The 26,853-nt window shown below is 42.2% G+C and overlaps 1 protein-coding gene across 1 annotated transcript in view; it reads left to right on the forward strand.

The window, feature by feature from the left end:
* The first annotated feature begins 613 nt into the window (after positions 1-613).
* sulf1 (sulfatase 1) overlaps positions 614-26,853 on the forward strand; it is a 42,722-nt gene continuing 16,482 nt past the window's right edge. The window contains exons 1-9 of the mRNA XM_053487744.1: positions 614-867; positions 17,152-17,381; positions 18,947-19,186; positions 20,493-20,644; positions 22,305-22,474; positions 24,842-24,992; positions 25,068-25,243; positions 25,368-25,496; positions 26,367-26,423. Of these exons, the coding sequence (XP_053343719.1) occupies positions 17,210-17,381; positions 18,947-19,186; positions 20,493-20,644; positions 22,305-22,474; positions 24,842-24,992; positions 25,068-25,243; positions 25,368-25,496; positions 26,367-26,423 (1,247 nt within the window). The 5' untranslated portion in view covers positions 614-867; positions 17,152-17,209. The remainder of the gene's footprint in view (positions 868-17,151; positions 17,382-18,946; positions 19,187-20,492; positions 20,645-22,304; positions 22,475-24,841; positions 24,993-25,067; positions 25,244-25,367; positions 25,497-26,366; positions 26,424-26,853) is intronic.

Genomic DNA, 26,853 nt, shown 5'->3' on the forward strand with positions numbered 1-26,853 from the left:
ATCATCACTTTGCTCAGATCGAATAAGCGTAATGTCAGGAGGAATTTTTTTTTTCTCTCTGACGCATTTCCCAAGCAAACTCCTTTTTTTTTTTTTCACTTTGATAGATTGTGAAAGGCAGGAATGTTGCCTGTGGTAAAGATTTATCACACCTAAGTGTGAGTAGTACACTCTTCGTGTTGGAGTCTGTTTTCGTGTGTGTCTTGTCTTTTACATACACTTTGATTCCTGCGTTAGCTCCGTGTTCGTTCGTGTGTGTTATGTGACGATGCAGATTTCTGATCAGTCAGAGTGCACAGTTGGTCAGAAGGTTCACCCCCCAAGTCATACACACACCCACTGCCCTCCCTCCCGTTCGCTTCCCTCACTCTCTTTCTCGCATACTCTCACACACACTTTTCCCTCCACCCATCAAACCACCCCCTCTCTTCTCTCTCTCTCTCTCTCTCTCTCTCTCTCTCTCTGTGTGATTCTCAGGTTACGGTGGCCGGAGTTTTGTAGACATCTCTAGCATACCCCCACCCCCCCACCCCCCTCCTCCTCCTTTCCTCCCCTGCCTTGTGTCCTTGTCCCTGCCTCCTGCCTGGGAAGAGCCACCCAGCGACCTCTCTGATTGGACCTGCCGGTTTGTCTTGACGCGGCTTGAGCGGTGCGAGCCCGAGGACGTGTTTCAACAGATGGTTAGGGTTTGGTGTGTGTCATCACATCGAAGAAAGGATTAGAGGAGGAAGGTTGTCCTCCGGGAGCTGTGTGGTCCCCACTTACAACACACAGCGCAGCTTCAGGAGGGGGAGAGAGAGACCAAAAGTGAAGACAGTCTTCGCTTCGTGTCTGCAAGAAGAGACTTTTCCCGCACCAGTGTGTCAGGTACTTTTATTAGGTGGTTCTCTTTAAAAAAAAAAAAAAATTATAATTTGTTGTTTTTTGGGTGTGTTGTGAATTTTTCTTTACCAAAAAGAACAGGGCTTGTCCAAAGTGTCCTTTTTAGTTTGTCTGATCTTAAAAAAAAAAAAATTTTGTTGGTTTGTTTTTATAAAATTAAGTTTTTTTGTACTGACTTTGAGAAATGAGTTAATGAAAGATTCAGGTTTAGACAAACTCCACATGTCTGTTTTGGCACAACTGTCATCCTGGACATCAGTCATTTTGAAAGTTGTTGTCTTTAACAAATCTTCAAGAGCTTCCGGACCGACTGTCAAAGCAGAGATGTGCACTTGAGAATGGGAGGAGGAGTAAGAGGTGGAGTGTGTGTGTGTGTGTGTTGGGGGGGTGAGGAATTTGTGGCTCGCTTCAGGTCTTTAGCTCCAGTGAGTCACGGAGACGGACTTGAACATCGAGCGAGGGGTAACGCCGAGTGTTATCTGCGTATGACGCCGTGGGCCCGTGCGTAGCCGAGATCGCCCCATGAAAACGGGCAGGTGCCTGGAATTAAGGGTATAAAAGCACAAAGCGGCGTGTGTAACTGATGTTCACGGGTAGTAATCAGCTGTGCACATGTCTCGCACACACGCGCACACAGAGCTGTGAATGTAAATCAGAAAACCATGAATGCAAGGTCGATGAGTTGGGTACGAGTCAATTTCATTACTAATGATCAGCACGGCATGGCAAGAGGATGTGAATTTAGTAGCTGCTAAGTTGATTGCTCTTACCTAAAACTACTTTTTTTTATATTTAAATGTAAACTCTCTAAACTTTAAATAGATTATTTGTCCAAATGGTTCAGGTTTACTTAAGTATTTCTGTATTTATTTATTATAAAACTGGAGCCCGACAAAAGGTGAGGTCACGGAAGAAATGATAACCAGAGAACCGAATGTCTGTTTTATTTTCTCTCTCTCCTCCCGCTTCACTCCGTTCCTGACACTGATATAAAATAAATCCCACGTAATCAACGCCAGCTGTTCCGAGCTCTCTGAAACTCTCCAGAGCTTTTCCTTTCTCCAGCCTTGTTACCGGTACAAAGTGTGTTCCTTTGACCCTTCTCCTTTTTCCTGTTCAAAGCACCACGTCCATCAGCAGCGCCGCCTTAACGTACAAATTTTCGTCGCTGATTTTTCTTCTTTTCCGCCTTGGCTCAGTCTTTCAAAGTCCTTTTGCCAGCCTGTATGAGAGGTACGAGATGAGATGTACCTACCATAAACAGTGCTTGCAGCTGTTGCAGATTAATTGCGATTCCTGGGAAGGCTGCGCCAAGGCAAATATTAGTTCTGTAGACTATCGAGATTGGAGACGCAAAATTTCAGAGCTCTCGGACTAATTAAAGCGAAAGCGTATATCCCGGGTTACGATACGGTCTCTTTATACATCGTGCTCGCACTTCACCTTCCTGGCATTTCTCCTCAAGATCTAAAGACCGCCGTTTCTGTCAAACAAATCTGATGCCAGACCCTGAACAATCCATGCCGCTGTTTTCCTTCGCCGCAGTTTTATTTATGCAAGGTTAACGTTACGACTCGCTCGTGAGCTCATTTAGGTGACGGGTTGATTCTAGGTGAAGGCTATGACAGACAGACCCGAGGGGTGACCGAGTTCATCTGCATCCTATTTACCGCTCTCGCTCGTCATCTGATGATCCGCTTTTTAAAAAAAATGAATGGCTTTCTCCAAGGCAAAAAGGCTGCGACTGTTTTTGTGTCGAACATGGAAATTGTTTAAAAGCTTTACTTTTTTTTTTTTTTTTTTTTTTAAGCCATAAAAGCTCCGTCCTGTGTCTGCTTAAAACAGTCCATGTGACGGAATGTGACACTAACATGGCATAAACAACAAATACTTGATTTAGACTATTTTTGAGATTCCTTTCAGCCAATTTCTTTTTCTTTTTTTTCTTATGCAAACTTTATTACTCCCATATGAAAGACACATTTGTAGAAAAGTGGGGAAGGAAAAAAAAAATCCATCTTGCCCCCCCAACAGGTCATTTTGGTTTTTCTCTCTTGGGAACTCGTAAATGTTAACGGCATAAGTTTATTTCGAAAAATAATAAATAAATAAATTTTTCTTTTTTCTTTTTGACATGGATGACGTGCAAAATGTGTTTTGTTATTTTATTATTATTATTATCATCATCATCAATGCAGGATTCTTTAACAAATGGCTCAGCTTTTTTTTCCCCCCTTCATTTGTTTAAAAAAAAAAATAAGAAGAAGAATCAAAACCCACAAATAAAACCAATAACTAACTACACTGCTCCCGGGTGTGTTATCAGTTTTCCTGGGTTGTAAATGTCAAATATAATTCGCCCACAATAGCGCCTCATTTACAGCAGGTTCTGTGTAAAACCTCGCCATTTACTGTACATTTTTTCTCCCCCATTATAAACTGGATTCAAGAAGATCTTTATCCACAAATGTAAAGATTTTATTTTATTTTTTTTACATTTTTATTGTGTGAAGAAGCTGACGAGGCAGGGAGCGAGCGCCATCTGAAAGAGGAAATCACGCTGCGCTCTCAAGTGCCTGTTTATCTCCCTACTTAATTACAGCATCCCGCAGGAAGCTGGGCCATGCCTTTTATTTTCTTCCTTTCTTTCTTTCTTCCTTTTTTTTTTTTTTTTTTTAAGGAGGGCTGCAAGTACTTGACTAATTGTCAGCACACAACTTGCATTTTTTTCATCTTGTGTATTGCTTGTGTAGTGATCCTACCCAAACTGTCGTAGATATCAATGTCCATGTGTTGACTTTCATTGGGGAAAATCTTTAACGTGGGAATGATCTGAGGTCTAATAGAGCAAGCGTTACTTTCTTTTAAAAAAAAAAAGCATGTAGTGGAGAAGGCGAGCGCTCGTTTAAAAGAAAGAAGTATAAACTGATGTCCCGAGAGAGCGAGCTTCTGTGTTTGGATAATTTTGCTACCAAGAAATGTTCAAGTTTTTTTTTTTTTTTTTCTTTGCCTTTTCTTTTTTTTTTGGAGGCGGCTAAAGGGATTTACAGATTCAGATTCAGACGACTACCGATTCAGCCTCCCCTCCAGAGCCCGAGCCTGTCCTTCCCCACCCTCCTGCCTCACCTCTGTCACACAATAATCCGACAATCTGGTTTAGATGTTGAAAGGGAAAAAGAGCTCGACGTGTGTCATGTGCAATTAAGTGGCCGTCAGAACGGATCGGAACAAGGGCCATTCAAAAGGTGACACAGCTGGTGAGCTGGCGCTTTCATCCTCCGCTCGTCCAAAAAGGAGATAATGGAGAACAATTTGCAAGGATAAAAAAAAAGGCTGGAAGGGGGGGCTGATGAGCGAACACTCAGCTCTTGTAATAAAAAACAGCATGAGCCACTTTAGTTGATTCTTTTTTTTTTTTTTTTTATTCCCTTTGTACCTCTGCTGAAAGACACATTACAGGGGGCTCTAGTGCTTCATTCGGATTAAAAAAAAACTATTTTTTGGGTCGATCATGCTGCACGTCTCCATTGAGAGATATATATATATATATATATATATATATATAATTTTTACGAATTTTTTATTTAGACAAAGCTAATCCCACAGGTTGTCCTAAGGATGATTTAAGGGCCTGACCTGGGCATGAATTGGTGTAGAACAGGGATCTTCAACTCCAAGCCTGGAGGGCCGGTGTGCAGTACAGTGTGTAATTCACAAACACCTCTAAACACACCCACTGAACCTAGTAATTAACAGATTAGTTGAATCGACTGTGTCTGAGCCAGAGAGTCACCAAACTGTGGAGATCCCCATCTTAGTGGGTGCATCTCCATTGACTGTTCTGTGCGTGTCTATCAGGACATCCATACACTAGGTGGCAGTGTACACCTTAAAAGTTGACTTGCAATTCAATTCATTAATAATCTCTGAAAGCAACTAAACAACCTGCTGAGCAGTTTTCTGCCCCCTCGTGCTATCACTGGCTGGCAGTTCAACAGTTGGGGAGTTAAAAATGAAGAGAAAAATCCAAGAAACAAACAAAAAACAGATTTGTTGAAATTTAGGGTGTTTTCACATTAGGGCCCTGGGATCGTTTCTGAGACCACTTGATTCCAGAGTCCAGTTCATTTTGATCAGTAAGACAACGCTCGCATTTCGAGCTGGAAAAGGTGGTCACGAGAACGATTCAGCGTTCTCTACTTGCGCAAAGCCATAGCTGATAAAGTAGGAAGGCATGCGAGAGCGTTGCTCGTGATGTTTTTTCTCAAAATATCAATATTTGGTGTCATACGAAGATTGACTTCCTGATTTATCTCCTTCTGTGTTTAAATGATGCCTCGCAAAAACCAATTAGGTGCATACTGCCACCTGCTGTATCAGAGGGTGAAAATACACAAGTGTATCCGAGTGTGGAGAAAAATAGTAAAGGGAACGCTGGAGGTGCAATCGTTCCTGGGCACAGTACAAATCAATCGTGATTAATGTGAGAACGCCCAAAGTAAGCATGTCTGAACTGTTTTTTTTTTTTTGGTCTTCTATATTGTTCCGGGTCCAATCAGAAGGCTCGAGTCAGGCAAAACAAGTCTTACCTAACCCTATTTATTTACCCGCTTTGTTAAAATTAAATAGCATTTGCAAGATGTTGGTTCAGGCTTGCTTAATTTGAATGCCATTTCGTACTAAGCAAAAGTGTGAAGAAAAAACCGACATAAAGGTTTCCTTTTGATAGTTAAAGACAGCGCACAGCCGCAGAGAAACACACAGAGCAAGGGTTTCGGCCAGGTTTTGGGATCGGCGGTATTTATGCATGGCCTGCTAGCAGACTTGGCTCTGCTCTGCTACCGCTCATGTTTGCTCTTCTGGCACCGACACAATAAATGTGCATGAATGTTTGGCTGCGTGGTCCTTCCAAATGAATCATGTGATTGAAAAGATCGACTGATCGAAAGATACACCTCGACCGGGAGGAGGAGGAGGTTCGAAACGCAGGTGCTGGAAAGCACACGAGACGCCGAGAGTTAATTGAATTACAAATGCGAGCTTGAAGAAAGCCTCGTCGCGGTGGAAAGAAGGGCCGATCTCGGCGCAAATTACAGGCTCCGCGTCTGTCGTTCCCACTCACTCTTTCCCTTCTCGTGGACCGTTCTGCTCTTGCGCTTTCTCTCTTTATTTTTCTTTCTTTTTTTGCGTTGTTTTCACACGTGCGCGTGCGAACGAAGAGACGAGTTGAAAATCATACTACTTTTAAATTTAGGACCGTCATCTTCATCACCGTTATTCACAGCACCAGGGTGTGACAGATGAGCTCTGGGACGGCGATTCTCCCAGTCCAGATCTTTTTCTCACATTTCCCACGACTCCTGTCTGCACACGTTCCACATTCTGGGAGTGCAGTGTTTCGCGGAGAGAGGCAGAAGCTCCACGGCTGGAGGCTGCTGACAGAGTTTTCACCCCCTCCTCAACGGCGTGCTGAGTGGAATTCCTGAAAGCTCCTAAATGCCCCCGAGAGCTTTGCAGATTTTTTTAGTTTTCAAAGCTGTTGAGTTGTCGTGTGTTAAGTCAACATATATGGAAAAAGTGGGCTGATTGTTCAGCTCAAAAATATATATTTTTTTTTTCTTTACTAATGCCTCCCTTTTCATTAGCGAGCACTTGTTGCTGAGATGTTCTTTTTCCCAGAAGGTATAGTTTCTAGTTCTTATACGACTTGGATAATTTGTAGTTTTGGATAAAATCAGGGTTAAAAGTTGGAACCAGGTGGAAAGTTTAAATCACAGTTATAAGCATGTCTTCAGCATAATGTAGTTAGTAAAATAAACGGAGTAAAGTATAGGGATTATGGCCGGAGTCAAGCACACTAAATTATAGCAGGTCTCCGGATTTGAAGCCGTATTATATTATGCGAGTTTTAGCGAGGACTCCAGAGGCAGTCTCCAGTGGTCAGGCCTGGTGTTTTTTCTGTATGTATTTGGAGTTTAACCCCAATTCAATTAGGCCCACCTCGTTACAGTAGCACTTGTAATCCGTTTTCCCTTCATAAACATGTGGTTTGGCGTTATTATTCCAAGCCTCGTTCTGTAATCATTCAAGCTTCCAAAGTCTCAATAACACAAACCGCTTAGACAAGCGTGACGTGTTAACAAAGCCTTCGGTTCCCGGCACCGCGTCGAGCAAATCCGTGGAACAAGTGGCCTGGGAGGCATGTTCATTAATCATTAATGGGTCTGCACGGGTCATTATGTGTGTTAACCACCACGGCGGAGTCTCCGTGCCCAGCCACGGGTGTGAGTAATGAGCCTGTGCGGCACGACGAAGCTCTGGAGATGTAAATGACTTGATTTAGGTTCCACCTAAAGTCAGCGCTTTTTTTTTTTTTTTTTAATTCCCATCAGTAAAAATAACAGAGTAATGTCTGAAGCCTTTGCCATGTTTCTTGGACCAGAGTTAAGCAATCCTTATGAAATATAAGCATTATTGAAGTGGCGAAGTTGCTTTAAGTCAAACTCGAACCTTAGTGTGGGAGTCATGGTTTATTTATGAAGAACAATTACGTGGGTGGAAACTGCCGTTCGATATCATCTTTATGTGGCACATTGATGTCTCTTTGGATGCTTTCGACACAGACCCTTAGAAAAAAAAGAAAAAGAAAAAAAAGTACCACAGTGTGTACAGAGTCTTTATTTGGCAGCGCGTCCTGTGGGAGAGCGGGTCGGTTTCAGAGCTCCAGAAGAGAACTGGAATATTTTAGATTAGCCATTTCTTTACGTCGACATCTGGACAGAAATGTCATGTTTATGTTGAAGCTGTCTATACTTTCCTCAGAGTGATTTATCTATTGTGTAGAAAGTTCGAACAGTTCATCGTGGTAAATCTTTTTTATTTATTTGGGGTGGGGGGGGGGTAAATAAATATTCATACGACAGAAAGTAAGTCTGTGTTTGAGTTCTTTATGGAAGCTGTAATTTTTCCACAAAATTTCAACTTTTTGTTCGCCATTTCTTCCGAGTTCTCGAAGTACCCCATAAAAGATTTTTTACAGCGTCTGTTTTTCTGTTATTTGTCATTCCATTTTGATCAAAGTCTGAAGCTTTTGACAGAGACCCTCTGCTGGTTTCATTAATTTTCCTTGCTTTCTTCTTTCAGGATCTGTTTTTTCTGTGCTTTCTTTATTAACTTAGTGCTTTATAAGAGATCCTGGAAGCTTTTTAAACATGGCACAGCTCAACCTCCTGCTTGAGAGCGAGCATGGAGAAAGCCTTGCATGAGCAAAAGCAGTTTAAGCTTAAAAAATGCAGGAGGAGGCTGTTAAGTCCTCTTGGGCTGATGCACTGCCTTGCAGGTAGCCCGAGCACATGGACCTCCTTGAGAGGAGTGTAATTCATGTGTGATTCAACTTTGAGTACATGTGAAAAGCCAGCGGCAACAAAAGCGTCATTGTTCACCTTACTAACCCTGAGTGTTTTTTTTTTTTTTTTTTTTTTGGCGTCTCTGGGTTGGTTTAAAAAAAAAAAAGTAAAAAAAACGTCATCACATGCTCTTAATGTTGATACGACACGTGGCAACATTTTCTGGAAACATAGATTCTCAATCGATTCTCTGAATGATTACATACAAATAAAATGTAAGAGACTCCCTGATCATCACACCCCTATGTGCTCATTTAAACACTGATGGTGCCTGAGGTGGTCTGGAGTGCAGTTGGTGTTTCCAAATGTGTTCTGTAAGTTTCAAGGTCAGGACGCTTGACCTTGAGCAAGCCATGTCTTGATGGAGCTTGTCTTGTGCACAGGAGTACTGTCATGCTGTAACAGGTTTGAATCCCTTTATTTCTGCTAAAGTGAAATCTTAATGATGAAGCATACAAAGACATTACGTGACCAATCTTCATGGCAAAAGGTTCCATATATGGACTTGCTTAGGTGATCATATTGTGTCCCACAATCCAAGCAAGGAGCAGCAGAACTCGTGCACTCATAGACAGCCGTGAGCTAATATCCATACCTTGTACTTTGCTCCAGTTGTGGAACTTTTGCTCTGCTGCTGTTTGTTTCGGCTTGTGGGATTTCTGAGGCAACGGGGACGTCTTCTCTGTGGTTAATAATGGCTTATGGAATATCAGACAACTCTACAAGGTCACATTTTCCCCCACTGTTCCTAGTCTGAGCTCTCAGAAATAAGGGCCAGCATAAATGACGAGGCTTATCGTAGGGATTAGTGTGGAGGTTTTGGCTGCATTTAAGACAGTGAGAGGAGTTTATGACTTGCAGCTCCTGTGCAGTCTTATGGATGCCAGGTGTCAGGGTTTTAGCTGTGAAGATCATGTAGCGCTCTTCTTCTTCGAGTTTGCTGCGATCATACACATCGATCAACCATAACATTAAAGGCGTTAACATTGTCACCATCTGGGTTTTTGGGTTTCCCTTGTGCCACCAGGGCAGTTTTGGCCCGTAGGGTTGTGCTGTGGTGTCTGGCACCAGGACGTTGGCAGAAGATCCTTTGGGTGCTGAGGTTGGGGGATGGAGCCTCGGTGGGTCGAGCTTTCTTGGAGGAAGATCTGTGGAGTTTTGAGGACGGATCTGCGGTCCTGGGCTGGTTATCTGCTTGTGCCCCTGCACGGTGGGTGGTGGTTCACTGTGTTCTGGTGCCTTTCCATCATGGCCAGCGTTGACTTTTTTTCCGGCAACTTATGCTACATTGACTTGTCTTTAGGATTGGACTGGGTGGGCAGGTCTTTGGTCCCCGTGGGCATGGGTGAGTCTTGAGTGCCAGATGTATATAATTGGTAATCAATGTTACGGTGTTATTATGTGGTGTTTATGTTATTAGGTGGCATAGCTCCTGATGGAGTCGGCCCCACACTTTGCTGACATTTCATCAGTTTATATGTCAGATGAAAGTTTATGTTCTTCGTCCAGGTCCAGGTGCCTTGACTTGATTACTAGACTCTCGAATGGCCTGAAAGACAAGGACTTTTTTCAGCGTTTCAAAATGTAACCCTTGAAACTAGAGGAGCGTCTTGTGTGTTTTTAATAATTTTCCTCTTAGTGCATTCCTGTAGACGTGCACTTGGTTCCCAGCAGACCACCTGGAACCACCGTAAGCAGTACTTTGAAGTCGTAGCATTGGATTAATTTAATCACATATTTACAAGCATTTATAATTAACGAACGGGCTCCTGCCAGGTCAGTCGACTACAAAGCATCGATATACCCTCTCCGATATAGTTGGGGATTAGTTTTTGAACTTGTTCTCAACGGTTCTTTCAAATATCACTCTGTGCTTTCCTCATAAACTTTATCAGTGTATTAAAATTGGTGACTGTAATAAAATCTCTGCCTTTGTTATTCATGCCCCCCTATATTGCCTAGTGAAAGCAGTAAAATCTAACAGCTTCAAGCTACAGTAAGCATAGACTGAGTTTCTAATTATTGGACTGTGTTGAGCGAAAAAGCTAAAAAAAAATTGTTACCAAAAAAAAAAAATTGGAATTTGATTAATATTCCAAGCATTTGTGGTTGACTTTAGTGAGGGTCAGGAGTTTCAGAAAGTTTGGAATCCCTACACTAAATATAACATATTTTTTTCCTCTGTGGGTTGTGAGAACCTAAGATCCTGGGTAGTTATGTCATATGCACTCAAAAAGTCTGGGTCGACTTGATCTACACAGCTGACCCAGTTATTCCACTAGGGCTTTGGAAAGTCATCACCAAGAGAGTCACCAACAGGACCAGCGACAGCCATTAAAATCATAACGATTTTGAAAAAACTTTTTTAGAATTTATTTTGGGTCCTCGTTGATTCTTATTTTTCCATTTTTTATTTTTACACCTCCCAAGTATGCTAGGTTGTGTATTCTGAAGAACACAACTATTAAAGTTCTACTTTTACTTCATTTAGTTTTGTATAAACGCACAAGACTTCCTTGCCTTTGCACAATGATGATTGAGTAAGAGAAAGGGCTGGTGTTTCATCTTTTAGGCATGTGGAAATGACTGTCTGGGTCGCTCTGCAGAGGTGTTTGGTATGTCATTAGTGAAAGCCAGTGTGTCTACTGTGTGTGTATGACATTCTCTCCATAGTGATTAAGTCAAATGACCCAGCGAACCAAGAACAAAGTGAAACCACTTCAGTAGGCCGGCACATTCCTCCTCTCACCACGTAATCAGTGCCTAAGCCCACCAGCCAAAAAAAAAAAAAATGCTCACAGAGCTCTACTTCAGAAAATGACTACATTTGGACGCTCTATATGTTGGACATCTAGGTTTGATTCTTTCAAGGCCAGTGTGGTTTATAGGCCTATTTCTTCACTGGTTTAGATCATGTTTGCGAAGAACCATCTTGAATTTGACCTGGTTCTTGCCTGCACGTTTTTTTTTTTTTTTTTTTTTAATGGCTTCAACATTATTTATTTCGTTCACATTTTTAAGATCAGCCATAGCAACATAGTGTTACTAGGGTTGTGTGTGTGTGGACAGAGCACTTGTTGATGGAGGCTCTGTGAGCTTGCGGTGGGTTCTGGCTACAGGCCTATTTGGCACGGTGGGATTTCACACACTGTGCTGCTCAGTTAGTGCGTCCGCCACCGCCAGATCCTGGCCCATTGCAAAAATGTTTGCGAAACCCAAACCTCACCATACTCCACTTGTGCGGCTCGGTGGCCACCGCGCCCAAGGTGGGAACAATCAACGTACAGATGCATGGATGTGAGCCTTTAGACCTCGCCAAACACGCGCACATGCTCTTATATATACTTTATCTCCCAGAGGACTGACTCTGAACTTTCACTGTCTTCAGTTCACTTGCTATAGGCTCATCTCTTACTGTTCTATTGAAATAGAAGAAAAAAGAGGCAAATTTTGTTCTCTAGATTTGTCAGAAATGCCAAGCAAGTTGACGGCAGAACTGGAGTTAACGTTTCTAAAGACCGGCTTTGTCCTGCTTTTATGAATTACTGTCTCTTGGGTTGTTTAGAATTGGCGTCATCTTGCCTGCGCCTACATTTCTGATTTGCTGTCTCTTGGGTTGCTTAGAATTGGTGTTATCTTGATGGCCCTCACTTTTATGAATCACTCAGTCTCGGGTTGCTCGGGATTGGTGTTATCTTGATGGCCCTCACATTTATGAATTGCCGTCTCTTTGGTTGCTAGAGATTGGCGTTATCTTGACTGGCCCTGCGTTTTGGAATTGCCGTCTTTGTTTGCTTGGGGTTGGCGTTATCTTGGCGGCTCCCCATTTATGAATTGCTCCCTCTCGGGATTGGTGTTTTCTTCCCTAACTCCAAGAATTGCTCTCGGTTAAACCATGTTGGAAGTGTGAGCTGCTTGAACCCGACAGAAAGAAACGGTGTGGTTTGGTCCGATCCTGCAAAGGATCCTGATGCAAGCTGCTCTGGGCCGCCAACGGACAAAAAAGAAGAAAAGAAAAAAAGAGGAAACGGTGTCGCACAAAAGGATTGTGATGGATGAAGTGCAAACCCCAGGTTTTCAATTGGTTGCATCAGTCTGGTGGCGCAAGCCAAAGGGAATAAAAGGGCTGGTTATACAACTGCACTAAGTAGGTGGTGAAAAGAGGGATTTTCCTTACGGTAAATAGGGAAACTCAGAGCTGTTAGATTTACATGTTTTTTTTTTGGTAATCCCATTATGGCTAAATAATAGACATTTTGTTGCATCGTAGAACAAACTCAATTACGCTGAAAGATTTGTAAGAAAATAACCAATGTTAAAATCTCTCTATGAACGTAGTGGTTTGTTTACAGGCTTTATGTGCTGATTGTGAATTTGCATGTTGATTTGATGTCTATATATAATTTAAAGTTTATATATACTGTACATGTAATGTATATGTATATAATATGATACATTGTATAATATCCTTACTTAAACTGTTCCTAAAAATTGCATATTTTACTTTTTCACTGGTCTCAAAACTAGCACCCCCCCCCCCCCACGAAAAATTGGGGGGGGGGGGGGGGAAATGTTTTTTCATCACATATTTGAAATGTAAAAGTTGACTAAGTGAATTTTGCATAATGGTACTCCTTAATGGGATTGTTCAGTTTTTTATTAAACCCCCCACCCACCCACCACTCTCCGACACGGAAAAATATAATACAATAATAAATGAAATAAATGATGTTTCCGGTTAGTCATACGACTAGTTCTGTTTGACCTTTTGGGGTTTTTTTTCCAGGGAGAGAAAGAACATTTCTTATTAATACACCCCAACTCGATTAAGCTCATTTGGACTGCAGAAGCTTCATATGAGTCTCAACTTTGGAATGTATTTTTGCATGGAACGAGGGTTGTTTAATTCCTCCTCAGTTACTCGCATTGTGTTCTCGGTCTGGGTGACAAACTTTCACGGTTGATGTGCCAAGCAGGAAAGTGTATAACTGCCAAGACCTATGGTAATGTACTTGTATGTGCATATGGTAATAACCTTAATTTTGATTTAAGACAGACTTGAAAAGTATGAGCTATCCTTTTAAGTCACCCTTAGCATCACCTTAGATTTTTTTTGTTTTTAGGCCAGATGACTAAATTAGAGTCAAAGATTAGTGCATTTGGAAAAAATGCTCCCCATTAGGACACTCCTAGTATTTTCCTCCTCAGCTGTTACCCAGTGACTCCTGATATGCATTACATACTTTGCACCCAGGGGACTGTGGGTTGGATTAACTTGCCTACATTGTAGCTGCATCATCATTTCGGGCTACGCCTGCCAAGGCAGTCTTTGCTATTGTCTCATAAATCTGCATGGCCAAAAACACAGCTGCATTGCTAAGCAGAAGCCTCCATTACTCGGTGTACCATGGTTTATACAGAGAGGTTAGGGAAGAAAAGAACACTGGGATACAGCATGACGATGGAAGTAAAGATTGTGGATTGCGGTAAAAGGACTCTCGGTCTGTCTTGCCATTAATCTGAAAATTACCCCCGATTTCACCGGGGGCTCTTTTTGGCAGCTGTGTATCAGGCTGAAAGCTGACATATAGTGGCCTTTTTGTTTTTCTCTTTTGAACCTTCAAGGCTATTTTTTTCCTTCCCTTTATCCCAATATTATTCCCAGAGCTTAGCTCTAATTAATACAGCGAGTCTAATTTACCGGGTCATTTCGTCTAATCCCTAAAAACAATAACTGTTGAGAGATGATGCTCTTTTTGTTGGTCGACTGTGGTCCAGAAGAAAGTTTTTCTCTGTAGAAGGCCACAAAAAGGCAGCGGCAAAGACAGATGCATGACGAATGAGTTTCAAAGAAAAACAAAAGTGGAAGACTTTCAGTGGTCTTTAATTGATTTGGCTGTGTGTGTAGTAAATCATAGCATGCACTATCGGGGTCTTTTTGTGGTCAGTGTTGATTGTACTGTATTCGTCAAATCTGCTTATATAATTGAGTTGGTTCCACCCTGAACCTGAGGCTTTGTTCAGACTCCTCAGTGTTACTTGTGTTACTCGCCCATTCATGCACCTCTCCATTTGTGTCCGTCCTTCAGAGTGGCAGAGTCTACAGGATTCCTGACTGGCATATTCATTACAGCCTTCAGACTGCAAGTGCTCTTTAGCCCTCGCCCCAGGCGAGCACTGCCGCCCGGCTGCGTCTCAGACATCCGCCAATCTGCACAGCCGCTCTCCTGGAGCGGCGACTTGTTCGAGAACAAAATAGCGCTTGTTTGTCGGGCTGCTTTAATGCTCTGGCAGCTAGTTGCACTAGTACCTTCTACTGCAGCACAATTGCATGCACGTTGGTTTCTCGTGAGCCAGAGCAGGCCGCCAGTCCTCCAGCAGGACGTTTCATCAATAAACATGAACGTTTAAATAGCTGCATGCCAGGCCTGGGCTATTTTGGCCGAGGTGGAATGGTGGATGGCCAGCAGCAGTGGTCTGCTCCTTTGTTTCCTTCTCCTCATGGAAAACGGCAAAGCAGACGACTGCGTTCGCCGGAAAGCTCTGAGGCGGCCAAGCACTTTTTCTTAAGTGCCGGGTGAGCGCAGGACGCCTATCGGCACATGCCTAAGACAGCCTCTCACTATCACCAGACAAGGTTTGAATAATGGGGGTAATTAAAAACAAGCCGTAATTCCTGACCTTCCAGAGCTGAAAATAGAAGTACTATTTCATGCTAACTGTTTTCTAAAATTGCAGTTCTCTGGTTTAATTCAAGTCGATCTGTCTGAATTGCGGTGGACTCCGGTGGTAATTCTGCTGAACGCTAGGGGGCTGTTTACAGTAGGTGCTAAATAGCCGGTTGGTCTTGAAACAAACCACAAACAATTGGCATCCCATCCCATGACATTTGAATAAACTTAGTACTCTTGATTTTACTTTATTTTTTCTTAATTAAACTCAGCACTATGAATGAATTGTGGCTCCAATTCCTCAATCTCAGCTTCATCTATGCAGTTCAGGATTGGTCTCAACTATAGATATACACAGGACTGATTGTGCAGTAATTATTTTTTGTTCTTATGCAAAACTTGGCCTCCATCAAGTTAATTTTTTAAGTTAAATTCTCATACTTTTTTTGTGCAGGTTTTTTGTTTTTAGAGTACTATATGGTGCACCACCACCAGTTTGCTCATCAGAGATCTAGATGTTCATCGGTGAAGCTGTTGTCGAAGGTGAAATGAAATTGAATTGTACTGGGTGTGTAGGCGTATGTGTGAAATCTGGTATCTGGCCCCTGCAACTCTTCCGCTATGGGTTTGTCCAAATAGCGGCTGTGTTTGCACAGCACTGCGCCGAGGACTTGGCTGGCCGGACCTCACGCCGCCCGTCACAAACCACTTGCTGTCCAAAAAAGCACTTAAAGGTCTATCTGAGGAACCGCTTATCAGCAGCAGTGATTTTTATTTCACTAGGTTTAAAATGAAAGCGTGTCTTTTTATGTTGCGTCTAGTCCATGTTCTTTTTTTTTTTTTTTTTAAACGGCCGCGGAATGAAGGACGTCTCGGCCCGAGTCATCTGGCCCGAGTCTTCGTAGTGTTCAAGGTTCAGTAAGTATGTGACGGTTATTGGAAAGATTTGTGTACAGTCATGGTGAAAAGCTCAGGTGCATATTAGTTTCAGTCCTATTTGTTTCAGCTCATCGATTCCAGACAAAGATCGGGCAATCTGGTGCCCCTGGAGACGTGCACTTTAATGAATTTCATGGGCAAGCGTATGTCAGTTTGTGCTTCTTTTCCGCCGTAAATCTTGGTTCGGGTTTGATTTTGTTCTTCAGAAGGATTTTAATTATCCTGGCACATGTGCGTCCCAAGGCACGAAAACTCCTCATATGGTAAAACGTGGCCAGCGGGGACCGTCTTTGTCATCTTCAGCGATGTGTAGCGTCCCCCGTCCCCCCTCCGCTCCCAAACACCCAGCCTGCCAGCCACCCACCCGCAGTAGAAAGGTTAATGTAGCGGAACCGCCGCCTCGGTGTCCTCCCTCTTCTCGCTCTCCCGGGGCCCTCATTCCCCACCAGCCATCCTGCAGGGGTCATCACACCCAGATCGTGATTGACACCTCGCCGCTAAACCCTGATTGGCTTCATGCCGTCGTCACCAGCCAGTGGGAAAGCTCCTGTGAGTGGATCCCAGTGGGACAGATAGGAAAAGAAAGAAAGAAAGGAAGAAAGAGAGAGGGAGAGAGACAGACTGTGAGAGAATACTGGTTTGTCAGCACTCGCAGGAAGCAAATGCACTGCCCTCAGGTCTCTCCGGTTTTTCGATTGTGTGTACGGGGTTGAGGAGAAAGGACAAATTATGAGAGCAGGATAAACACTTTGCAGGTAGGATTTAAAAGATTATATCAAGTTTTGACTTGTGTATTTGTGAACAGCTATTTGCTCAGAGTCACATCAGTTTTGAGGAAAGAAGACGTTGCAGCTAAAACCTAAAATCGATGCACGGTCGCGACCATTTATCAGGACACTCTGCTGGAAACTTTAAGTGGTGAATTTGACGAGACAGATGTTTCTGTAAGGTCTTTGGATTTTAAGATCTTTTGGTTTGTGGATCCTGACTATACAAAGATGACATTAAGTTTAAGAGCCTCTGTAAATGATTTATCAGGTGTGAGCGTGTTTAAATATTTAGCCACATATCTGGAACAGTCATTTAGCCTTTTATTATTTTTTTTTCTCTCATCTCTTTCTTAAAGACCTATTCCATTTCTCTCAGCCAAAGTAACATTTCCTTTTGCCACAAGTTTCCACAAGTTATTTTTTTGTTTTTATACATATTAAACAGGCATATGTTGTGACATGCTGTTTCTTCCTCGCTTTCAGGTTTCCTTGGAAAAAGCTCCGGAGTGCAGCAGCAGCGTCGTCATCTCCCTCTTCCATCATGAAGTCTGCGAGCCTGGCATGGCTTTTGCTCTTTGCCCTGGCCGCTCCGCTGTCCTGCTCATCCGCAACCACATGGAGTCAAAGTCTTAGGGGGCGGGCACAGCGCGACCGCCGCAATATCCGTCCCAATATCATCCTCATCATGACGGATGACCAGGACGTAGAGCTGGGTAAGATTAATGGTTAAAGGTTTCTTGGTTAATGATCTGACTTGTAACTGGACAAAACCCACGAACGCACCTCGGTGTAAATGTAAATAAATTAAAATAAATACATTTTATAATCAGTAAAATAGAAAATAAATAGGGGTCGTAGTTTTGTACGAGGTGTGTTCAAATTAAACCGGGACTTTAGATGAAATCTCTAGTGAATGAAGGTGTAAAAGTGATTGATGTTTACAGAAGATTTTTAGCCGCAGTACAACATTGGAATGATGCGAACGTCCGTGGTGTTCCCGTAAACATACAGCGAGTGAAAGCCTTGACAATGAATGGAAAAATAACTTGTCGCCAGCTTGTGGAAGAGACGCATCGGTCTGTGGAAACTGTATACGCAATCATTCAGCTGGGTGTTATTGCAAAATCCCCCGTACAGTTTTTTGGAACATTAAAGGGAGCTCCTGGGACGCCAGCGTATCAGACGTGAAGCAGGCAATCAGATCATGGCTCTCCTGAGAGAACTTTCTACAGTGATGCTTGATAGGATCCACACATTAGTGAGACATTGGAATACTGTATGAGTAGCATGGTGGGGAAGAGAAAGAGAGAGAGAGAGAGTATATTACTGGTGTAGCAAGCGATAAATAAGTAAGGGAAGTTTTTACTTTAAGTGCTCAGCTATTCTGCACAATCAAAAGTCCCGGTTTGATTTGAACACTTCTCATAGGTAAAATTCTATTTAAAAGCGTTTTACTGATCGATTGGGGGGTGTTAAGGATAAAAATAAAATAAAAAAAAGAATAAAGTAGAATTTAAATAAAACTAAACTCTCAAGTCCAACAAAAATTTCATTATGTACTTTTATGAGGTTGGATATTTAATTTATTTATTTTTCCTCCTTTTTTTTTTTTTTTTTAACCCCCATGTTAAACTGTACTTATCTACCTGTTACACCAGGGAAGAGTTTGTGCTTCTTGTCGCTATGGAAACGCTTATACTGCTCGCTTTCTGCGAAAGTCGGTTCGAGTGTGTGTAAACAGAGATTTTAAACACGGTGTCAAGTTTAAGGGGAAAAAATAAACAGTTTCTTTTTAAAATTAGCAAAACCATAGAGATTGCGTACCCAAGCCATGAAACTCTGGTTATGACTCAAAGTCTAAAGATTAATTTAATATACAGTTCTAGCGCTCTGTACTAAACACGCTTGTTTTCATGCAAGTTCTTCATTACCGACTCGAGTCAGCCAGGAAAAATTGATTCCGCATTCAAGTGTTTCTAACCCGCGTGACTCAGCAGTCGAGCCATCCTCTGGTTTGTGCCAGCACGGTCGCCTGCAGTATGTCAGACACAATCTGGGACTCTAACTGTCGTCATGCTGTCCATATAACACTCGGCAAGCCTCGCTCTCAGGGTATCGCATTAAAGGCCAGCTGGGCTTCTATGGGAACCTCCAGGCTCCTGATCATAAAACCACTTCAGGGTTTCAAGGCATGTTGTAAGCTGCATCAGGATCGCTAATCTTTTATTTATTTATATATATATATTTTTTTACATTTAAAACCCCTTGTTTCTTCTAGGCTCGTTGCAGGTGATGAATAAAACTCGCAGGATCATGGAGGAAGGTGGCACAATGTTCACAAACGCTTTTGTGACGACGCCCATGTGCTGCCCGTCCCGCTCGTCCATGCTGACGGGGAAGTACGTTCACAACCACAACACGTACACCAACAACGAGAACTGCTCCTCTCCGTCATGGCAGGCCCAGCATGAGCCTCGCTCCTTCGCCGTCTACCTCAACAACACGGGCTACAGGACGGGTACGCATGTGCTTTAAATTCCCGAGTTTTTCCTTTATTATCCTGTTATACAATACAGTATATACTTTTTTTTTTATGTTGCAACACTGTAGTGGAAATCTGTTGACTAGTTATTTTATAACATCTTGGTTTCAGCTATATTTTGGATGTTTAGGTGTATATTATGTTATCGTTATTCACTGCGACCTGTAAATCAGGCGCTCGTTATACAAGTCTGCAGTTTTAAAACCCTGCTTTGTGCATGTTCTTTCTCTAACACACATGGAAGGAGTCTCCAGTATTAGTGCTTCGTAAAAATTTTAGCAAGACTTCTGACAAAATAACATTTTAAGCTTTATGGCTGGTACAATCATTCCTGGATGTTCCATGACATTAACCGTAACTGTACAGGTATAAACCTTTGATGTGTTATTGATCAATTAATTAAAGTAACTAATTATTGGGCAATCAATATGAAGGTATGTTAGTTTATATCACACCACTCCGGACCTGTAATTAATTATATTCCTGTAACTGAAAAATTTAATTGCCAAAATAACAGAATTTTTACAATGAATTTATATTATATTAGCAAAAGTGTATGGTCACTTATACGCTTGTTGGACAACCTGTTGTTCCCAATATGTTGTTATAATAACCTTCACTCTTAGAGTTAGATTTTATAGCATGTCTATGATGGTTTCTGCTCATTCAGAGCTAAGAGCATCAGGAACATATTACCGGTCATGCAGTGTTGAATATTATTATTATTATTATTATCACGATATTTGGTCAGTGTTGCAAGAAGTCAGTGATTATACTGGAATTTGGCATGTTTTTGCACGTTAAAAAAAAAAAAAAATTCTAAATGTTCTCCATAGTTTGAAGGTATTTCAGATTTGTATCAGGAAAAAAATCAAAGCGCTTGTGTCATGACCTGTCGTTGAGTTAAAACTGGAAAAAAAAGCTGTTTTTTCAATCATCCTTCTCCAAGTAACTAAAACTTTCAAATCTAACATAACAGTAGTAACATCAAATGCAACCCTACAATTAACTTTCTACACGGTCTGGCTGCCTGCCCGACTCATGAGAGATGTTTTAATTTGGCCTTAAAAAAAAGAAAAGAAAGAAAAAGCTGAAGATTGAATAATGATATCCAAGAGTGGTCTGCTTTTACATCATCATTGCAGACATTGAGGAACCGAGCTTTTAGCAACCACCTTTTTTTTAACCTGTAAGAAGATAAAAACTTAAAAGAAACTTGTAATCTAGTAAATAACAAAAAATAAACCGTAATGATAGTTTTTAATGCCTTGGTTTCACGCAGCTTTCTTCGGGAAGTACCTCAACGAGTACAACGGGAGCTACATTCCTCCTGGGTGGCGAGAGTGGGTGGGACTCATCAAAAACTCCCGCTTCTATAATTACACAGTCTGCCGGAACGGCTACAAGGAGAAGCACGGAGCCGAGTACACCAAGGTATGTGTTTCGGTTCACGGCTCCGCCGCAGTCACGTTGCTGGGATTCCTAATCCCATCACCTCTGTTGTTTTTATTCCTTGCCCAATTGTAAGGTCTGTTCTCGACTAATTGCAGGGTTTGTTTGGTCGTAATCCCGAGTTGATCTAAACTGCTTGGAATCTGATTAAATTAAAGGGAACGTTCTGAGCTGTAGCGACACCGTCTCATATCAAGTGTTCCTCACCAGGTCTAGGAGTGGAACTGGCCTTGGGGTGCAGCTTTATTGTTGTTTTTTTTATAATGCTTAAATATATGGCTTTCAATTAGATTAAAGAAAAGTAAATCTTTCATACTTTCGTGGCATCAATAATTACGAACAAAGCAAAAAAAAAAAAAAAAACCAAAAGAAATTAAGGCTCCGGCTTAAAGAATGTACCTCGAAGGAGCTGTCGGGAACGGATCTTCTCAAACCCATTATTTACAAAGTTCTTCCAAAGTAGTATACTTTTCCCCATGTGGAATTGGAGCTGAGGTTTCTTGGTTTCGACTTTATGAGCATGCCTGATGGGTAAATAAATGTTTGGCCTGGTGCTCAGATGGCAACGACTTGCTTGTTTAGTTAGACCAAGGTGTTAAGTTACCCTCACGCTGCGCGGTGGCTGAGGCCGGAGGTTCCTGCACTGAGCTCTGGAGAACACTCTGTGGCTTAGCGGTTCAGGGGGGAACATTTTAATCTGTTCCAGCCTAGATGTCCAGTCTCCCAACAGCTGCAAGATTGCCCCTCTCGCCTTCAAAGCATGGCCGAACAGCGTAGAATGTTGCTTTTAGAGATCTTTAGAACTTTGCACAAATCAGATAAGCCTCAGTTTGTCAAAGCAAATATTGTTACTTAGATAACCTTTTCGTGGCAGATAAAGGCTAATTGTAGTATTAATACACATCAATTTGCAAGACAAATTCGGTCACTTGTTGGATTGCTTTCTGAGATTGATGAGTTAGTCCTAATGTTCACACGCTCTTGAGACGAACCAAATTATATTTATGTCTGGTTCACATCCGCACTGAAATGCATTACTCAAGTCCAATTCATCCGAGGAATCCAAAAGCGAGCGAGAGAGCACCAAGATGTCGTCAAACATAACTCTTGTGCGTGTAAATCCCAGCCCGCAGGGATGCTGCAGTTGATCTGACAGCTATACAATGTTTTTATTTTCTTTGTCGAGGTCAGGCAAGGCATTTAACAGGGTTTTTTTTTTTTTTTTGGTAACTCCCATACCAGCCGCAGATTGCGGTAGCAAGAGCAGGCAAATGCAGCTGTAGCATAAATAGCTCAAGGGGTAAATCTCAACACCAGCACACAAGGTCCTGTTAACCTTCAGAGACCTCATAGACATTCCAGAGTCAAGCTCAGAGCCGGGACAGAAAGACTTCAGTGTTGTTAACACTGCGCTAGCGGGGAGCCCTGACCCCTCCAAAGCACCACCGACTGTTCGTGTTAACACCAGTGTCATGTTCAATTATGTGCTGCGGTGTCACACGTTGCCTCCCAACATTACAAAGATAACTTGCCACTTTTAACATAATTCTTGATAACCAATCATAATATTTACTATTCAATTAAATCTTCTTAATCATCACCTTGCTGTAACACATTCCACCTTTTCTTTCCTTCTTCCCAGGACTACTTCACAGACTTGATCACCAACGATAGCATCAACTACTTCCGCATGTCAAAGCGCATGTACCCACACCGGCCGGTTATGATGGTGATCAGTCACGCGGCGCCTCACGGTCCAGAAGATTCGGCTCCCCAGTACGCCGAGTTCTTCCCCAACGCCTCCCAGCACATGTGAGTCCAAAGCAATCTGGGACGACCTGTTACCAAACACAAATGAACCCTGTGTCCTGTCTTCTCCATGCATGTCCAGTCTCCAGAAATAAGCAGTCTTCCTGGCACTGGTTATGTTGAGTCTGGGTATTTTTAATGTTTCGTACATTTTTATGGTAGCAGATTATGTGCAAGTCAAAGCCTGTGTTTCTAGGGGAACAGTGCAGTCAGCTGAATGATTTTTATTTAAATCCTGTGATTATTTGACAGCATGTAAAAATGGTATAGAAGTTTTTGTTTTTCTCAACGTGTCGTATATCTCACATTATTTAAAGGTGACTTTTCATCTCGGAGAGACGAGGAGTGAAACGCTACTCTAGCAAATGACTTTACCGATATGAACCTGAAATGATTTATAACCCACGTCTAGTTTTGGCACACACAAGCAGAGGAGGAGATATTTTATGGAGCGCCGCTCGAGCGCTAAGCCCGCGATCGGCTTGCGGGTCTGTCATTAGAACCGAGGTCGTTTTCTGGCTGAGATCCTTTTCTGACAAAGAGAGCCATAACAACTGGCCCGCTGTGTCATAGGCCGTAGCACTCTGACTATCCTACAACCAGAGCAAGGACACGATCGCATTTCCATTTATCATTCTCTGTTTTGTTTTTTTCCCCCTCACTGTTGTTTTACTCTATTATTTCACCATCAACTATGGCAGGACTTCCTGACCCTCAACATATCAATCAGGCCATCCATTTACCATGTGCCTTCTGGGGGTGCGTGGAATGCATTGTTTCTTTTCCAAGCACCCATTTGTGGGGTCATTTAATATATTTTTAGCATGAGCTCATGATAAGAATGGATGAGCGAGGCCTGCGAGTTTGCTATGACTGGCATATTTTTGTGTTGCTGAGAATCGTGCCAACGGAATAAGGAGGCAGATGGCAGGCAGAATGTAACACTTAGGAATAAATGTGCTGCCATTTGACTGCTCAAATCCATTACAGTCAAGTAGACTTGACAAGCGTCTGCTGCTTTTGGTGTAGAACATAAATTAACAATTCATTCATCAAGAGGAAGAAATGTGCCAAGCATAGCTCCTGATCTCCTAGTGCCAGCTACAGCTGAGAAGCTTTGCAAGGGCGTACATATTTCATTGGCTCGGGAACCAGAACATGACCTAATCTGATATGGCTTGCAACTTGGGTCCAGCTGGAAATTTGAGTGTTTGCACAGTAAAAAGCAAAAGGGACCGTTGAGCTCGTTAGCAAAATAATTTAAAAATAACCCCTAGCAATTCACATACTTGCCGGATTCTTGGCATTTTCCTAATGGCACTTAATGCCAGAGCTTTCAATGTGTCGGTTCGCTATTTAAATGAAGGATATCACTTGACAGGCCTTTTAACGTTAATATAGCATAAAAAGGGGTTCACAAAGGTTTTATGGATTGTTTTACAGGTTCTTTATTTCTTAAGCTTTCTCTTAAAGGCTGCTGTAGAACCTATAAGATGGAGAAAAAGGGTCCTGGTATGAAATGTTAGTAAAAGTAAAATACCTAAGGTATGACCTTTGCCAGATTAGGCTCTCCCGATTTCCAAACATTTGATCTGGGAGCCTACAGTATAGAGCCACCTGCTGGATGGGAGGATGCATGAAGCAGGTTTTTTCTTTCCTTTTTCCTAAATGCAGATCCACTAAATACTTTCTGAGTCATTCAGGTCTTGATTATAAGTGCTTAATGTCAGTTGGACCTGCTTGAAGCTTCTGTAGACCTTCTGATCATACCTTGACTCTGGTGACCCTAATGACACACATGAAGGCCTGCTGGAACAAAAGCTCATGGGTCACCATAATGACATCTGAAACTTGATTGTTTGAACGTCTTCAGGAACATCAAGCATTTCAAGCAGCAACCGAACAGCACTTAAACTTAAAGTCCTTCAGTGTGGAGGGGCAAACCTGACCACACAAACAAGCCTGTGACTTGTTGACTCCTTTTAGATTAATTTTTACTTTCCCACTTGTTTGCCCACTTTTATTTTCTCACTTGTAAGTGCAAACGACTCGGAGTTTACATATTACAGCTCATCACAATCCTCACTTTCAGTGCCGGAGACTGCAGGACTATTAATTTTCTTAAGCGTGTGCCAACCTTCCAACAATTTCTCCTTTCCAAGACAGCCAAGTCAGTCAACTCAGTGGGAGAACAGATCGAGCCCAGGTTCTGTGAAAAAATAAAAAATAATACCTAGCATGGAGAATGAATTGATTCCTTCATTGAGCAAACTGCAGGAATGATGATCCATAAATGTCTACAAATATTTTTACCCACCACACACTTGTGAGAAGGTGCATGTAAAACACACATTACACTTCTTTCAACAGCACACCCAGTTACAACTATGCTCCTAACATGGACAAGCACTGGATCATGCAGTACACGGGCCCCATGAAGCCTATCCACATGGAGTTCACCAACTTCCTTCAGAGGAAACGACTGCAGACTCTGATGTCTGTGGATGACTCTGTGGAAAAGGTCAGTCTTTTGACATTTTTACGCAAGTTACTGTAAAATGCTTTGGCACTGAAAGAGAACTGTGTGTACCTTAAGATATACAATGCACTAGTGGACACAGGGGAGTTGGACAACACCTACATCATCTATACAGCGGACCATGGTTACCACATCGGTCAGTTCGGTCTGATCAAGGGGAAGTCGATGCCATACGACTTTGATATAAGAGTCCCGTTCTTTGTGAGGGGGCCGAATGTGGAATCTGGAGCCAGGTAAGCTGGAATTTAATACACGTTTTAATGAAATTTACGACTAGATGAGGTCTGAAGAGTGTTCTGGTACATAATTCTTTAAGTTGGATACATTTTTTTAAGATGATTTTGGTGGTTCCTACAGAAACAATCACCTTGTTTTAAACATTGATCTGGCTCCCACGATCCTGGACATCGCAGGCCTGGATACTCCATCGGATATGGACGGGAAGTCCGTTCTGAAGCTTCTAGAGCAGGAGAAGTCTAACAATAGGTAAAGTACCGTGTCCCGAACCATCTAATTTGTGAGTCAAAAATTATCCGCACTCTGGCTGTAGAATCTTTGTGACTTTTAGAAAAGACAAAGCCGTCATTGTGTTGTTTTTTTCAACACAACGCATTTTCTTTGCTTTTCAATAAACTTTATCCATCTGTCAACAAGCTTTCGAGTTCCCATATTCCGAAATGTTTTTCGGCTGAGCTGCGAGCCACAAATCAACCACTGTCTTCATTTTACTTCTCGAAGTGCTGCTTTCAGGCGACCAAGCTGAAAGCGATTGGGGATGTTTCCGTTCAATACTCTGCTGTTTACTCTCAGACTTGTAGTGATGAATCCATGTCTCGTCACCGGTAATGATTCTCTTTAAGAAGCTGTCACCTTCCTTGATGTTTTGGTCCAAATTTTGTTTGCAGATATCGAAACCACTTCTGTTTACGCTCTTCTGTGAATTACACCAGGTACATCCTCAAACCCACAATAAACGAATCACTGCACGCTGCTCACCTTTTTCCGAATCCCATGTGGAGCGTCCATTTTTGCTCGCACCGCATTTACAAATGAACAGAAGACACCGATGAGACATCGGAACAATTGTGGCACGCAGAGGTTTTAATAGAACCGGAGTGCGGATAAATTTAGTCCTCAGATAATCTTGAACATGAATCCGTGAACATTGCGTTCATTTGTTTGTAAAGTGTTTGTGGTATACGTGTCTCAATCTTGTGTGGATTATATTAAGTAGATTTTAGGGATAAATGTTCCGTACAGATTCCTTTGGGAAGCTGTGATGCGTGTTGTTCTACACAAGTTTTCCATATGCATTCAATAAAGCTGTTTGGATTTTCGTTTTTTTGTTTTCTTCAGATTCAAACTGAACCGCAAACCTAAAGTCTGGAGGGATACATTCCTTGTGGAGAGAGGGTAAGCTTTGTTATTCATTTCTGTTTTTTATTATTGATGCATTCTCATGAATATTATGTCAAAAGTACTGTAGCAAACCCAGTGACTGGAGATTGGGAATAGGGTTAGTTCATGTTTGGGAATTGCACTTGTAAAGTGGGCTGGTTTAAATCTACCCTGTACACTTGTCAGATGTGTTACAGCACCTCTGCAGCACTAACACACCCTCCCCTGGGCAGTATCTGTATCCCGTTACTTGCAGAATGAAAAGTTTTCATTCGATACCTTAGATGCTTGAGATATTTCTCAGTGTTCCGGTGAGCCCTGAAGTTTCTCCTTACCCCAGGGCGACTCTTTCAGCTGCCGCTCCGCCCTGATGTTGCTACTAGAAGTGTATAAGAATGTGCATGTTACGGTTTATGTATTGCATGGCAAGCTGATCCAGCTCTGT

This window comes from Clarias gariepinus, chromosome 26 (genome assembly GCF_024256425.1).
Source record: "Clarias gariepinus isolate MV-2021 ecotype Netherlands chromosome 26, CGAR_prim_01v2, whole genome shotgun sequence".
In the NCBI taxonomy this organism is placed as follows: domain Eukaryota; kingdom Metazoa; phylum Chordata; class Actinopteri; order Siluriformes; family Clariidae; genus Clarias; species Clarias gariepinus.